This window comes from Urocitellus parryii, chromosome 2 (assembly GCF_045843805.1).
Source record: "Urocitellus parryii isolate mUroPar1 chromosome 2, mUroPar1.hap1, whole genome shotgun sequence".
NCBI lineage: Eukaryota > Metazoa > Chordata > Mammalia > Rodentia > Sciuridae > Urocitellus > Urocitellus parryii.
The window spans coordinates 196,893,050-196,905,211 of record NC_135532.1 but is presented as its reverse complement, the minus strand read 5'-3'; the positions used below and the strand labels follow the sequence as shown (position 1 = coordinate 196,905,211).

The window sequence follows — 12,162 nt, the reverse complement described above, 5'->3', positions numbered from 1 at the left end:
CATTAAATCACTGAATATATATAATTTGTACTTGTCCATTGAAATGTTTTGGGCACAATGAAATTATTAGTTTTCTTCAGAAAGGCAGATACAGATGAGAATAAATGCTGGAAGAACTAATATAACTAATAACAAAAGAAGCCAAAAAATGCTCTTAGAAAGGGACAGACATCTTCTCAGCCGCTGTTTCTATAAAATTGTGGCTTATAGTAATATAATGTTGCTGAATGTTCCTAATAGTTTGAAATAACCCAATTCTTCAAGTGCTACAGTTTTCCAATTTTAGATTTGGTATATTCTTTGAACACCATAGATGCATATGTTCCCTTTATAAAACCTTCAGGTCAAAAGGTATCTGGGGATAAAGTTCTCCCCCTGACTATATTTTAGAATCATATTTATATTATAGACAACAATTATTAATTACAATTGAACTGTAATTGATTTTTCTCATGTGATTCTTTAATATCAGTGAATTGTCTTGATCTTTTTTTTTTTTTAATCCTAACTTAAACAGCTACATGTCACCCTGCAAATGACACAGGTCTTAGCTTACTCAGTGGCAGTGGGACTTTTTTTTTTTTAAGTCACTTGGGAATTTTCTAATGGCAGTGTTTGTTATACCAGATGTTCTTGCCTTGGTATGTTACAACACCAAGTGTGGGCTGAGGAACAGGCTGTTACTAATAAACTGTGACTCCAGGCTGAGCCTGGGTGTCTCTGTTCTCTGTCTGTCACTCGGTTGTTATGTACTGGGGTGACTGGGCATGCATGACAGAGTCAACATTGGCCAGTGTCTTCCTCTGGATTTCCTGAGACACATGCATGGTAGTAACTCCACCTGACCGAGTGGCTTGACCCACACAAACCTTTCCTGCACTTCATGTACTAGCTTTGCTTGCTCCCTACCTTCACCAGACCTCACTCCTTTATAATTGTTTTACCAAATATCCACAGAATAACAGGTGATGAATAGCAGCATGGCATCATGGTCTCAGTGTCTAAGCTAAGAGATGGAGAAGGTCAATCGAAAATTAATAACCTAGAATCATGGGGTTTTTCCCCTATTAAAATATGATTTTCTCTATAAGTAAGAATATAAAGATGAAATGACATCAACATTCAAATATCTAAATATTTTATGTTTTTACGTTTTTCCCAAAAGTAGATCTTTGACATTTTTAAGTCAATTTACTTGATTTAAAAAAGAAAAAAAATATTTAATAATATTTTCATTGTTAATACAAATTAATGTACAGTAGATTCTGAGAAAATCTACAAAGAAAAAAAGGGCCATTTCTAAGCTCCTTTAAATAAGAAAAAATTCAACACAGGTTAGAAAATGTTAAACCAGCATACTTCAGCTAAAAGAAGGCAGCAAACTGTGAATGGGATGTTCTTTATAGAAGGAGGTAGAGACACTTGGCTAAAAGAACCTAGCAATGACTTTGATCCAGTTGCTGGGAAGTGCCATTTCTACCCTCTCCTGCAGATACATGCTCCATTCAAGACCAATTAGTTTGTTCTCATTGTGGTGTGACTTGCCACATGTTAGTTCTAATAATGAACCACCTTTAATTAGAAAAACAGGACTTAAGTACCATCAAGCTCCCATCTGCAACCCCTATCAGGAAAACAGCTGGCAAACAGCTGTCCCAGCATGAAGACCACAGGGAGGAGTCTCTGTGGTTTTTGAGGCATGGACAAATTGAGGCTGGGAGGTTGCTTTATGAGGCTCTTGAACAAGAACTGAGGGATCACAGAGAAAGTACAAACTGAGATAGTAGCTGGATCTCAGGTTATTGTCTCTCAGGTTTTTACAGTGCTGAAGTGTACTTAAACGTTACTTGCTTTAATAGCATTGTTTCAAATGGTAACAGATTTATCTGATTACCTATATGTACAACATTTCTTATATTTTGGAAAAGGGAGAAAAAAGTTTCAGCTGCCTTTAAAGTTTAGTGGTAGCTGCCTTTAAATTTTAGTTCATACTTTTGATTTACTGATAAAGGAAGGAAACAGGGAACTTAGTATTTGATACCTAATGGAAAATAAAATGGTTTACTGAGAATACAGTCCCTTAAACTGAAAAAAATAAGACCCATGTCTGATATAAAAAACAAAAACCCAAGCCTGATATAAAGAAAGATTAGATTCAAATGATATAAAGTGATTCAATACTTCAGTCCATCTGGGGCTGTACCATCTTTTAAACAGAGAGGTTGATGTTTCCTGGGATCCCCTTACCAGATGTACTACTGCCCCGATCCGAACTGTTGTAGGATCCTCCCGTATTCTGGTCATATGATTGATTGTATGGAATCGTTGGAGGAACTGTGTCATTTGCTCGATAATCTAGATATTTCAGATGGAAAAAAAATGTACATTTATGTTTTCTTTGTGAGTTATTTCACATCTCTTTATTTTGTATATATTTCTGAGTACATTAAGAAACCAATTGTCTGTTTTTCTCATTTATTTTTAGATTCAAATTGTCAGGTTATAAAAAGACTTACACTCAAAATGGATGTCTATATATCCATTTAAAAATATAGGAATAGAAACTGGGGGTATAGCTAAGTGGTAAAGCACATACTTAGTATGCATGAGACCCAGTACCCTCAATCAGTATTACCCTCCCCCCAAAATATGTACATACATGTATATATAGTAACAAAATAATTCTAACAAGAATAAATCAGAAAATGCCACGTCTGCAATTCATAAAACATAAATTGCAATAAAATAAAAATAAAACGGAAACTTGTCAGCTAGATGATATCTCATAAAAATGTATCCCTGATAAGAAAATAAAATATCTAATCTGCCCCAGAAATGCTTCTCCTTATTTAGGCAAAGGTGAAAATCCAGATGATAAGCTTGCTACTGGAATGTAGTCAGTAATAATCTGTCAGCCTAGCTGCATTCCGGGGTCTTTATTACACTCTGACATACCAAATCTGCTTACAAGCAGTACAAACAATAAATCAGAGTTCTGAAATGTTTGTACAGAGGACTGTCAGAGCTTTCTGAGGTCCAGAGTAAAACCACACACTATGGAAAAATAATGTAATGGTTTGAATCCCCACAGTAAACTCCATAGCTACAGAATCTGCTCTCAATTTTGTCAGTCTTTGTCATCAATGTATGTAGGAATCTTAATAAATATTTATTAAATTGGATTATTATACCAGTTAAGTACCTTCTCAAACTTGGGAAAAAGCTAGATGACTTTATTATCAAATTAAAACATGACATGAACTTAATGAAATGTTTAAATTATCTTGTTATACTCTCCAGCTTCACAAAGTTTTATTTTTGAAGAAAATGCTCTCAACTCAAGCCTAAGAAAATAAATCCGTACCTCTAATTATGTACCATAAAATGCATTCTTGACCAGGATACGTGCACAACATTGCCCCATCTATTCAAATTAGAGCAATCTAGTTATAGCTAGAGGTATATAACTTTGCAAATCATGTTATTAAAGCAGTAGCCTGAAGAACTACAAAGAAATCAAACCCCTATCTCTTTCAACCCACATGCATTACTACATTACAATACACAGATATTCCCCTCAGGCCATAAAATACTATTCTGCTGCTTCAAGTTAATACTAAACTCCATTTATTTTAGGTTCTATACTGGCAGACTTCAATCAGGTCAACCCAAGAAATTGAGGTTCTAAAATTATATACGTCGTAGCAATCTCAGGAACCATACAAGGTCTGAGAAATACAACAAATTGAACCACTTCTCCAGTTCAAGTTTAATTTAATTATTTTTCTTCAGTTTGATATAAAAAGGCCCTTCGTTCATAGGACCATGTAGAAGCAATTATCTTCCATCCTCAAGTGGAAAGAGTGGAATAGTCTATTTATTGAAAATGCGAGGTATTGTGACAGTTGTACATCTGCCTTATGAATAAAAGATTGTATGTCCTCAGCAATCCCTCACCTACTATTAAATTTAAATTAATCTCAAAACCATTTGAAAATACTTATATATTATTATAAAATCAATTTTCCAAGCTTATTGTGGTGCTAATTAACTCTTTGACACTGGAAATTCCAAAACCAAAGAAAGAAGAAAATCACAATAACCAAAGGAAGGAGGTGACTTTCGAGTCACAGACAGCTGTTGACATCTAGTGCCGAGGGGCTAAGAGTGTCAATAGGGGAAAGAGAAGGAATAAGGGCAGAGCTGTTCACCTTTGTTCAGTTTGTTTTGCTCCATGATGTTATACTGAATTGGTGCCACTTCTTGTTTCTGCTGACCGGGTGGTTTCCAGTGCTTCTCGCTGGAGTCCCCGCTGCCATTGTTCATGTTATTGGTGAGGTTGGACTGGATGAGCTGGGTGGTGGCATAAGGAGTGGGCTGCCCTGATGGATTGACAAAACGCCCGTCCTTCAGATTTGGGCTATTGAAGGTTTTCATCTCATTGATTTTGTTACTAAGATCCACATCACCATAAACAGTTGACTCAGGGAGCATCAGATTTGTTTGTTTGTTATCCAGTTGGTTGTTATAATTTGCTATACAATCAGCTATGTGCAATGGAGAGGAAAAGGAAAAAGTCATTCTGCATGGTTATTCGTTTTCAATTTCTTTCTAAGAAGCTTTGTGAGTCACAGTAAAATTGGGATGTAAGTACCAATGGGCTTAAATTAGGTCCATAGAAAGGGCCCCATACTCATATGGACTTTCTAAAGGAAACAAACTTGAGGGAATAAGAGCATCCAGAGAATTCGTGTAGAGAGGACATAATTGTGAGCTTATGCCAGTGCTATATGCTAAATAATTCATCTAATTTAAAATAGGAATTTCCTTTAACAACCTTTCAATAGGAATTCCACTAATTTTCTAGTCTTGGGTTAATGAACTATTTGAAGCTACAGAACAAAGCACATAAGAATCCAAAGAGGAAAATGTATCCACAGGTCAATTCTAATATTTTTATCCTCAAAAGACAAGATAAGCAGGGAAAAGGTGATAGTCAATAGTGCTTAGGAGAATTTTATTAGTTCCTATCTTGGTCATATAGGGTAATCATTATTGAAGAGAGATGCTACATAATCATTTTTTCATGGTTTCGTAATGACATCCTAAGTATAAAATGACACTAATGATGACAAAATGAACCACACTAACCAGGTCACTTAATCAAATAATGCCTGAAATAATATCTAGTATGTCTAATACCTCATTCCACTCTGATCTTCCCTTCATTGAAATATTTAGAAATTAAATAACTGATCACACACACACACACACACACACACACACAGAGAGAGAGAGAGAGAGAGAGAGATGTATTTAAGGCCTATGATTGAAAATATTAAAACAGCAGGAATAATTAAAGTCATATTGTAAAGATAAACATTTTTAAATTAAAAAAGGTACCATGGAAAAACATCATTATTCTATTCAGATTGTTTAAAAGTGGCACTATCACTAACAGGTCTCCTTAAGAATTGGTTTTAACTGGATATCTTAATAAATGAAAATTAACATGCTTGCTACTAAAGATGTAAATATGAATATAATCTTAAGAAAAAATTTCAGCTTCTCTATGTTACTAAATTTAGCTACTTAATTTTTTAAAATTTTTTTTTAAAGAGAGAGTGAGAGAGGGGAGAGAGAGAGAGAGAGAGAATTTTAATATTTATTTTTTTAGTTTTTTTTTTTGGTGGACACAACATCTTTGTTGGCATGTGGTGCTGAGGATCGAACCCGGGTTGCACGCATACCAGGCGAGCACACTACTGCTTGAGCCACAACCCCAGCCCCTAGCTACTTAATTTAATCATACATGATCAAGCAGAAGAGATATTTGGTACATCTGGATTATAGTAATTCTCATATCTAATTTCTAGGAATTGTTTTGTTTAATGACGATTAAAAAATAATCTAAAGGCAATATACTCATTTTGCTTTGCCAATCTTTCTGTATGAGTGTTATCCAAAAGGTCTTCTAAAAGTGTTGGACTTGTCCTAGACTCCAGTGTCCAATATAGCTGCCACTGGCCACATAACAGCTATGGAGAACTTGAAATGTGGGTAGTGAGAATGAGGAGCTGAATTTCAAACTGTATTTTATTTAGTTGATTTGAATTTAAGTAGCCATCTGTTGCCAGTAACTATCATACTGGACAATGCAACATATTAACACCAGTAGGTGTCCCTCAGCATAGTCTTTTGTGTATGATACATGACTATCTATATAGACAGCAGAACCTGGGCCTCTGGAGGACACACACTAGTTGTGTGGATGGTCATGTCCACATCTAATAATGGAGACACGGGATTGTTTCTAGGGTAGACATATACATAGTTCTATGATTTGTTCTTTATAATTTATTACATCTTTACTTACATGCCATCTTCTCATTCTCATTTCCTTAGCTCCATGCATTATTTTATTTTCATAGGCATCTTATTTGTTTCTTTACAACTATTTAAATGTTTCCTATCTTATTAATAATGGGACTTTTTGTTTCATAAGAAATTATCTGTATTTTTTTCTGCCTTTAGATCTTGCAATGTTCCATATCTACTTGTCTTACTGTGATGTTTTAGCATGAAATTTTAGCGAAGTAATTTACTCACACATATTTCAGAACCAAAGTATAGAACAGACTACAAATGTACACCTACACATCTGAAATATATATGGATGTGTGTATTTCTTATGTCTTCAGGATTTACATCTATACTATAATATCTGATTTAAACTTTCATTTAAATTTTTTTGTTATTATTCTTGTTCAAATATTATAACTCTTACTGTTAGAATTAAGTCCACTCAAACTATGAATTTATTGACCTTTTGATCTTTGTTATTTATTCCTAAAATCATGAATATAATAAATCATTGCAACTAAACTTATCATTGTACTCATTCTTATAAATGATTGTGCCCGACTTTGTTTTCTTTACTTGCAATCTATGCTAGAGCTTGTCTTCTTCATTCTCTGAGGAAATCTTGGTGGAGGGTGAAATATAAAAGTTTAGAAATGGAGAAAACATTTGAATCATGCTAGCTTGCTACACAGTGTTGGACATTTCATGAAAATGTGGATCAAAGTTCCCTTCCCCAGGTGGGCAGAGGGAAAGGAAAGTCAGCTGCTTCTGGCTAACTCGCCCAAGGCCAGTGCATATCTCCCTCTCTCTGTGTCCCTAACCTGGGCGGCTGTAGGTGGTCAGGTTGCTGTCACTGTTTCCATTGCCTGCGGTGCAGCAGTTGATGGAGCAGTCATTGTGGCTGTTGCCAGTATTAGGCCATGTGTCTGCCAGCCACGGCTGTGCGGCAGGTTCACTGATGTTGAGAAGTCCTGGCCTAGAGAGAAAAAAAGAGTAAATGTTATATGGACAGAAAATAATATTTTCTATTCAGAATTCCAGCAAATATTTCATTTAATTGTTCTTACAATAATTTGGTGCATTATGCTGAATGATATTATTCCTTTTATTTACAGAGAGGCAACTATAATATATCGTTCCAGATGTGTCTCAGTGCACACAGCCATACATCTGTGAACTGGTACTGCTGTACTTCAGACTTAAAATCTTTTACTGTTTACAATGTTCTATTCTGCCTTTAGTCATGGTGATTGAAAAATCAAACGTGGAATCTGAAAACACGGATGCATAAAGACTTTTAGTAACTAAAAATCATTCTAGCTAAATCTATTTGCATTTCTTCATTTTTGACCTATTAAAAAATTGCAACTCTTCTCACAACTTCATTTAAAAAATGCAACAATTTCCTTTATGGAGACAATGAACCCTTCACATTAGGCAGATTTACAGATTTTGCTTCCAACCCATGTTTAAGAAACAGTGAGCGCAGACTGGCGTGACATTTTGCACAGAGCTACAATGATGTTTCAGTGAACAGTTCTGTGAGCTTGTCAACATTTTCTGATGGTGACAATGTAAAATGCCGTGAGTTCCTAAATAAACAAAGGAAAGCTACTGAATGAAATCTGGTAAAACAAAGATGTCAACTAAAAGAAATATTAGCACTCATGTTTTTTTTGGCACAACAGATGTTAATCCTCTTTCACCAAGTGCTGGAGAGGCCAAGTGCATCGGGAGTTATTAATGGGAGCCCTGGACCACCAGTGCCAGGGATTCAAACTGGAGTCCAAGAGCAGCATTCTTCACGTCCTTTTTCAACATTGACTCCGTGTGATAACTCAGCAAAAGAGGCGATGATGTATGATGTGCTGTCCAATCCTCAATAAACAGTCTGGCGCTACAGACTATGCAAAGATTTTCTTGGTGGTTTCATTTTCTTTGTTAAAATGCAATAACCAGCCTTCTCATTTACTTGGGAAGCAAGAAACTGACATTGCCCTCTAAATGGTTCCTATTTTGCCACAGAGAAACATATTTTGCAAGTGATGGTTATTTGTAAGTCACTTAAAATGAAGAATATGGATTTGCAGTCCATATATCTGTATCCATATATGTGCATATTTATACAATTAAGGATGCATGTTTCCTCTTTGTTTACAGTGGGAGAGGCACTTTGAATTCTTTACATATATTTATTTATTGAACCATCACAGCCATTTTACAGGCAGGGATTGCTAATACCCAAGTTTTACAGATGAGGAAATGGGGCACTTGGGAGAAGTCAAGGCACATGGGCACAGCTATATGGAGTGAGTGAGTGACTACCTGGGATTTCAGCACAAGCTGTGGCCCTGGAGTTCACACCATGAACTAGGATGCTATAAACACACACTGGAGCCTGAGGAAATTCCCTGAAGCTCTTAAACATTCTTAATGGGAGAGTGGAAAAAAAATATCCGAAGGCCCCAAATTCAGGACAAAGCTGCTAAAATTGAATTACCTATTACAATTGTTGATAAAAATATGCTTTGAAGCCTGGTGCAGTAGTACATGTCTGTAATCCCAGTCACTCAGGAGGCTGAGGAAGGAGGATGGCAATTCTGAGGCCAGCCTCAGCAAAATAAAATAAAAAAGATCTGGGGTTGTAGTTCAGTGGTAAAACATCCATGGATTCGATCCCCAGTAACAGATAAATAAATAATTTGCTTTGAAGAGAAATGTCGCTGGACTTAAAATTTCATGCATTTAAATGCAAGCCATACCACAGATATCTAGTGTCTGTGAAATACATGTTTGTTATAAAACTTCTGCATCTAGTAATCTTTAGCTTTCCTACTTCATTTCTCCTTGAACTTAAACCATAAATGCTATCACTGTTGAAGTTATTCAAAATAAAACTCCCATTTTTGACACTGCAGAGATGATGCTATGTCTGCAGTAGAGGTCAAGTAGAAATTCTCCACAGCTCAACTTATATGTTTTAATAGAAAGAGACAATATTTTCATGCTACTCTGATTCCCTCTGTATGTCTGTGGTTGTGGGGAGTGTTAATATTTTTCCAGTGAATGCTTTGATAGCATCACTGGCTTAGAGAACTTTTCATATAGATGGGTGATTTCCAACAGGAAGTAGGATTAACAACTCACATCCTGCTTTCTGTTTAGACTTGAGTTTGGAATGCTAATTATTTAAGGAAAAAGGTAAGCCATGTTCACTGTCCCATGATGGATCTTAAAATGCTGTGTGTGTGTGTCCAAGGTCTTGGAGGAAGGTGAGGTCACTGGCAGCTACTCTGACAAGAGTGTGAGAAGTCTTTCAAAGTAACAGCCTCACAGGCTCCCTGTATCCCTTAAAACTCATCAGCGTGCATCAGACAATCAAACTACAGCCAAATATGAAGCAAAAGCAAAACACGTGTTGGTTACCGAGGTTAACGTGTGCCTAACACATCATTACATCATGTTACATATTAAGGGGATAGACCTGCGCCATGAATGAGAAGAGGGCAAACGTGCACTAATGATTAGGAGGCAACTGCCTTCAATTCCTACTCTGCTACTTGACTATGGGGTTCCAGAGCTGGGGATATGGCAGAGGGGCCTTACAGAAAGTACGTATTGTCAGCTGTGGGTCATGTCTGACCCCCTGCCAGGCTGAATGAGTGGCCAATGTTTAAAGAGCACCTTCACCTGATGCTCCATTTCTTTCCTCCCTCTTACTGACAGGGAATGTGGTACTGGCTTTTCCACTAGGTTATCTTCACTTGTTTACTGCTTTTTTTTGGAGTTTTCTCTAATTTTTCCTGGTTGAATCTGTGGTTTGAATTTTAAGCAGAGGTTTTGGAAGAGGCAACTGGAATTTTCCATGGAAAGAAAAGAAATTAATAAAGACGGCTCCTTAGTATTTCTATGTTTCTCTCCTGGGTTACCTCAAAGGTCATTTGCCATTTTCAAGTTGAGCCCAGAGTTCTCTTGGCTTACCGTTATGTTATTCTCTCTTTTCTGAGAATAACTAAATGACAGTTTGGAGAACTAGGAGAGAGTTCCAGACAACCTCCTCATTTATTAGAGGACACAATCCAGCACCAAATAATTTCCTTAAAGTCATCAAGAACTGAATTGAGGTCTTCTGACATTCACTTATTAAATAACTCATTTGTTCTTTTCTTAGGTAACTTGTAAATGACTGAAAGTTCATACAGTTTTTGAATTTACTGATGTCCTTCACTGAACTACATTTATTACATTACAAAAAAATTAACTTATTGATAAATAAACCACATATTTTCTATAATCCAGGATCTCATATTCTCTTGTCAGAGGCAATTCTATCTACCAAGGTTGGCAAACTCTCTCTGTAAAAGGACCAAATAGAAACCACTGAAATCTTTGCAGGTCATTCAATTTCTGTTGTAACCACTTGACTTTTCTTTTATAGCTCAAACAAATGACAGCCTGTCTGTATTCTTATAAAACTTCATTTACAAAAACAGATGGCAGGGTGGACTCAGGGCAAAAGCTATAATTTGGTGACTCTGGATACAAAGAAAAGCAAATGCATTGTCTCCTCCTGGGTAGGAGACAATGTGATAGTTGCACAGTACAGATCTTGTAGAGGGTACAGCAGGTAAAATCTGATACACTAACTAGGGATAATGGGTGGGAAGACATTGTTAGCCTGTGTATAAGCAATGTGCCATGTAGCAAGGATACAGGACACTGACATACTGGAGATAAGCTGACACAAGGGATCATAGGGCACAGCACACAATAGTGAAAAATGGGGCTGCAAAGTCCAAGACTTTATGGACTTCACATGCTATGCCACGTTTGGACTTGATATTTTAAACACAGCAAGTTCTGCTGCAGGTGGGATTTTTCAACAGCTCAGGAACTTACACAATTAGCATGAATTTCAAAGATTATTCTGCCTCCACTGGAAAGAGAATTAGTAGACAACAGTGCTAATAAAACTGGATGAACTTAGGACAGCTGGGAGCTCATAGTTTTGGCAAGGGAGAATAAGTGCTTAAAAAGAAAGAATATCAGTCATAGTGGAGGGGTAAAAAAAAAAAAGGATCCACAGAACACAGTAATGGTTGCAGGAAGCAAAAGAGGATGATCAACAGATCTTAGCTTAGGTGCCATCAGCCAAGAGAGGTGGTAGGTCCAGGGAAAACCCAGGAAGTTTGTGATGAATGAAGGAAACCAAGACAGGGGTTGGAGGTGAGGAAAGCCACAGCGGATATTGAATTTGCTATTCATTCTCTTTTCCAGTGATCACAAAACTCAGTGTTATGGTTTGGATCTGGAATGTCCTCCAAAAGCTCTTGTGTTGAAGACTGGTCCCCATGCAGCAAGGTTCGGAGGTTGGGCTTTTAGGCAATGATTGGATGGTGAGGCCTCCGACCTTATCAGTGGCTGAGTTCATTTGATCAGTGGATTAATCCACTTGATGGATTAATACATTGAGAACTTAGCAGACTACTGGGAAGTGAGACCTCGTCAGAGGAAGTAATCACCAGGGGGCATGCTCTGGAAGAGTTTATTTTGTCCTTGGCCCTTCCTCAACTCTCACCTCTCTGCTTCCCAGCTGCTGAGAGTCGAGCAGCTTTCCTCTGCCATACACCATGATGCTTGAGCCTAAAGAAATGAGGTCAATGGGGGCTGGGGTTGTAGTTCCTTGGTAGAGCGCCCACCTAGCACGTGCAAGGTGCTGGGTTCAATCCACAGCACTACATAATATGTATTAAAAAAAAAAAAAAGCTGCAGAAATGAAGTCAATGGACCAGAGCTTGA

At 37.0% G+C, this 12,162-nt stretch overlaps 1 protein-coding gene across 1 annotated transcript in view; it reads right to left on the bottom strand.

Moving 5' to 3' along the window:
* Positions 1-12,162, bottom strand: part of Robo1 (roundabout guidance receptor 1) — a 381,357-nt gene that overhangs the window by 33,261 nt on the left and 335,934 nt on the right. Inside the window, exons 20-22 of the mRNA XM_077795033.1 lie at positions 7,185-7,339; positions 4,212-4,547; positions 2,248-2,355 (exon numbers count right to left, since the gene is read on the bottom strand). Of these exons, the coding sequence (XP_077651159.1) occupies positions 2,248-2,355; positions 4,212-4,547; positions 7,185-7,339 (599 nt within the window). The remainder of the gene's footprint in view (positions 1-2,247; positions 2,356-4,211; positions 4,548-7,184; positions 7,340-12,162) is intronic.